Here is a 3,830-nt window from a genome sequence, read left to right on the forward strand (position 1 = left end):
CGTCCTTCTCCCTCTTCAGAGCCGCCACCTCTTCCTGTGTTTTCTTCTTCTTGGAGGACGAGAGCTCCAGCAGGGCAATGTTGGCGTCCTTCTCACTTATCGCTGCCAGCAGCGCCTCTTGCCTGCACGAAGGAAAATCACACTTTTAATTGAGGGCCCTATTTTTAGCACTATTTTCCGACAGTAAGTGATGCTGCAGGTGGATTCAAATACGTACAAAAAAAAAAAAAAAAACAGATAAATGTGGTTTTCAAAAACATTTGTCCACTTGGTCACAAAAACACGGCACATCCGTCTAAAAATAAAAGGAAAAGGTCGTTGTTTTTTTTTTTCAAGCTGGTGGCGAGACATTCCTTCAGTCACCTCCCTTTTAATGAGGGGGAGAAAGGAATCTTTGAGATAGATAATCTGGATAAAAGAAGAAGCCAAAACTATTTGCACGACTAGATACCAATTTGGGAATGCTTTAATGTTGCCTGTGGCATGTCAACAGACGCAGTAAAGTCCTCTTAATTGGAGCACAGCGTTGTGATTTAGAAGGATAAAACTGCTGCATTTTTGCAAAAATAGGAGGCTCGCTGGTGGTCAAGTGTGACGCACACCATGTAATCAAGACGTCCTCGGCTCATTTAGGGTGGGGATCTTAAGGCCCACGTATAATCTTTGTCTTCCACGCTTTCAAGCCACACAATCAACCATCCAACAAGACAAAATACCAAAAAAGCCACACAATCAACCATCCAACAAGAAAAAATACCAAAAAACAAAACAACAAAACAACCAAATGTAAGAAGTGAAATGCTGAGCCGCTGCAGGAGGAATTAAACATTTCTTCTTTATTTAATTTGTTCCGACTTTTAACCTTTGAAAAATACATATGAAATTCAAGCAATTCATTTCTGGAACATTCTTGTCACTATCTCAGAGTATTAGCATCATGTGGCTAACATTAGACTACAGTTTCACAAAAGCCCTGAAAGGCTAACTTTACGTGTTTCTGAACAGGCTTCATTTTCTAGCTACAGCGCGTTGCTAAGCTAATAGCTAAGATATTTGTGAAATATGTTTAATTATATTGTCCTGTATTTGATTTTCTAGTTCCATTTGTGCTACTACTACTTGGCTACTTTGTTTATCTATATCAGAGTTCTTAAACAGTATTATTGTGAGTACATGTACTGTATATGACATGGCACATGATGTTTAGCCTTTTGAGCTAACGGCTTGTGTAAACAAAAATACAGAGACAACCATTTATGTACAGTATATATATTGTATGTATTTTCACATGATGCACTTCATTGTATCCAAAGCAAAGAGACAAAGTACGGAGCGTCTGGTTGTGCATTTTTCACTCAGTCTTTGCGAACGCTACCTAGAATTAAAGCAAATATGATGAGAATTTGAAAGCTATGTGAAAAGCATATTTCTGCCCCGAGCCTGGCTTTTGGTGAGCACAGACCAGCAGATACTGTCAGCTGATGTTAAAAGGATGATCACCATGGCAACACCAAAGTACCAATGACAGGTACTCGTTATACGGACACGGCTCATCAAATTACTAAAACATAAACACCGAGCTTGTCCGCAAGAATATGCAAAGAAACCAGCTCTTACACACGGCTCCGGATTCCCCTCTTGTCTCCTTCCATCTCGTCCTGCCTGGACAGACAGACAGACAGACAGACGGATGGATGGAAGGAAGGACGGATGGACGGCGTTCCATGCGGTCAGAAAGCAACAAGCTTCATCTTCATCCCCATCCATCCCATCAGCCACAGGCAGAACTGCAGGGGGGGGGGGGGGGGGGGGGGGGGGGGGGGGGGCAAGGCCTGGATTTCTCCCTGATTCCTGTCAGTTTTCCAGAGACTCTGAATCACAGCGGTTTCCTCCACAGTCCCAGAGGGGCTCGAACGCTGACCGCACACCCACACAAACAGCAACACAAACTCATATATGGATAAACAAACATATTCCGGCTCCGAACGTTGGCTCTCGCACACAGTAAACAGTGTGTGTTTTTGTATTTTTTTGTTTTTCTCGCTACGAGGCAGAGGCTAATCAAGTGTGACTCTGCATTAGATTATAATGACAAAGTCGACACCAAACGGTTCAAATTAAAGCAGGGAACGTCAAACGTCTCACCGCCGCGTTGACACACAACACGTCTGTACACTGACGCAGATACATGCAAATGTCATTTACATTTCTCACATACCAGACGCTTTCATTTCCCCAAACCTCTGTCTTCACTCACAAACGCAGCACAGAGACAGCGGAGCTGTGGGTAAGAACGCGGCGATGAGAGCGACTAAATGAAGACAGATTACAAGTGCCGACCGCGTGAAGAGCCAAATATTCTCAGCTCAGCCCGACTGACCGCATTGTCAGGGTGGAAATGTCCCATCAGGCATCTGCAGCCCTGTCAGGGCCAATTAACTGACCTGATCCATGGGTTGTTGGAGCGGCTCTCTGGAGAAGTCTGGTCCGTGTTCAACTTGTGAATGATTATACCTGGGATTATTGCGTCTTCTGTTTTTATGACACAAATGGTCTGTTGAAAGTGCGGCTCAGGGTCCGGCCGTGGCACTTGAACAGTTTTATGGGAGCCACAAATTCTTTTTTAAAGGTAATTTTCGGTGGCTCACACAATGTAAAAAAAAAAAAAAACTAAAAAAAAAACCCGACAGGGACATTTGAGCCTTCTTGGCTAACCTTTAGCTATTTTTGTCCATACAGTATTTGAAGAATTTTTTTTAAATTCTGCTTTTTCTGGAACACAAGTTTTTATAGATGATGTTGAATATTTGACATTTCCATTATTTGTTTTAACATCTGAAAACAAAGCAACATTAATATTTTTAATTTTTTTTAAAACTTTTATTCTTTGTCTCCATCTGTCCTTCAGCTGTTTTTACATTTATTTTTCATGCATTATATTAAATATTTTAAACTAAACTTTTCCATTTTTATTTTTTGCAGAATTTAATGGCTTTATTTAAGTGGGGATGTAAAAGGGGGAGGGGCTTCCAGGACTTTCTGACTGGGCTTTGATCTGTCTTACCTTTCCTGGAAATATGTGATTTAAAATGCATATGAAAATCTGAAATGTTACACAAAGAGTTACTGAAAGACTGTGTCACACACACACGGTTCTTTTATCACACAATCTCTGCTGCAGACACACACACACACACCCAGCCTCATAAACCCAACTTCAGGGAAGGCTAATGGAAGCGCTGCCTTGTTAAAGCTAACAGAGCTCTGAGAGTCACCTGACGGCACAGGCTGCTGATGACCAAAAAAAAAAAGAAAAAAAAGAAGAGATTTATTCCAGATGGGTTCGTCTAATTCTGGAGCTGCTGAACGTTGCCGCCTTGATCTCATTCTACGGCTGTAAACTGGGCCCTCGCAGGCTGCAGAGTTGGGCGCAGGCTTGTGACAAGTGCAGATCGTGGTAGGTGTAGGTTTGTGATCGTTATAAAAAAAAAAAAAAACTAGAAGAAAAAAAAAAACCAAACTGGGGTTTTTAGTGCGATGCTCTTTTGCTGAAGCTTCAGATGATTCTACTGTCAGAGGGCACTTTTAAACGCAGTGTGCTCTCAGCGGTGCTGGCAGTGCGCCCTTAACAGTAGGAAAATAACAAAGGCAATGAAGGCAGCACTGTGCGGAGTAAAAGGTTCCCAGTGGATCTGACGCTTTAGATCTGCAGCTTTCTTTTCAAGTCTTTCCTCTGTGAGGCAAAACGCAGGGTAAAGGGAGGTTTTGCTAACAGTAAGTGCAGAAGAAACGGCTGTTAAAGAGGCCGCCGCTCCGGTTCCCTCCCTTTC

The 3,830-nt window shown here is 42.4% G+C and overlaps 1 protein-coding gene across 1 annotated transcript in view; it reads right to left on the minus strand.

Moving 5' to 3' along the window:
- Positions 1 to 3,830, minus strand: part of LOC103382799 (ELKS/Rab6-interacting/CAST family member 1) — a 145,658-nt gene that overhangs the window by 53,487 nt on the left and 88,341 nt on the right. The window contains exon 20 of the mRNA XM_008315718.3: positions 1 to 122. This exon is cut by the window's left edge and continues 22 nt beyond it. Within this exon, the coding sequence (XP_008313940.1) occupies positions 1 to 122 (122 nt within the window). The remainder of the gene's footprint in view (positions 123 to 3,830) is intronic.

The sequence above is a fragment of the Cynoglossus semilaevis genome, chromosome 8 (assembly GCF_000523025.1).
Source record: "Cynoglossus semilaevis isolate Cse_v1.0 chromosome 8, Cse_v1.0, whole genome shotgun sequence".
In the NCBI taxonomy this organism is placed as follows: Eukaryota; Metazoa; Chordata; class Actinopteri; order Pleuronectiformes; family Cynoglossidae; genus Cynoglossus; species Cynoglossus semilaevis.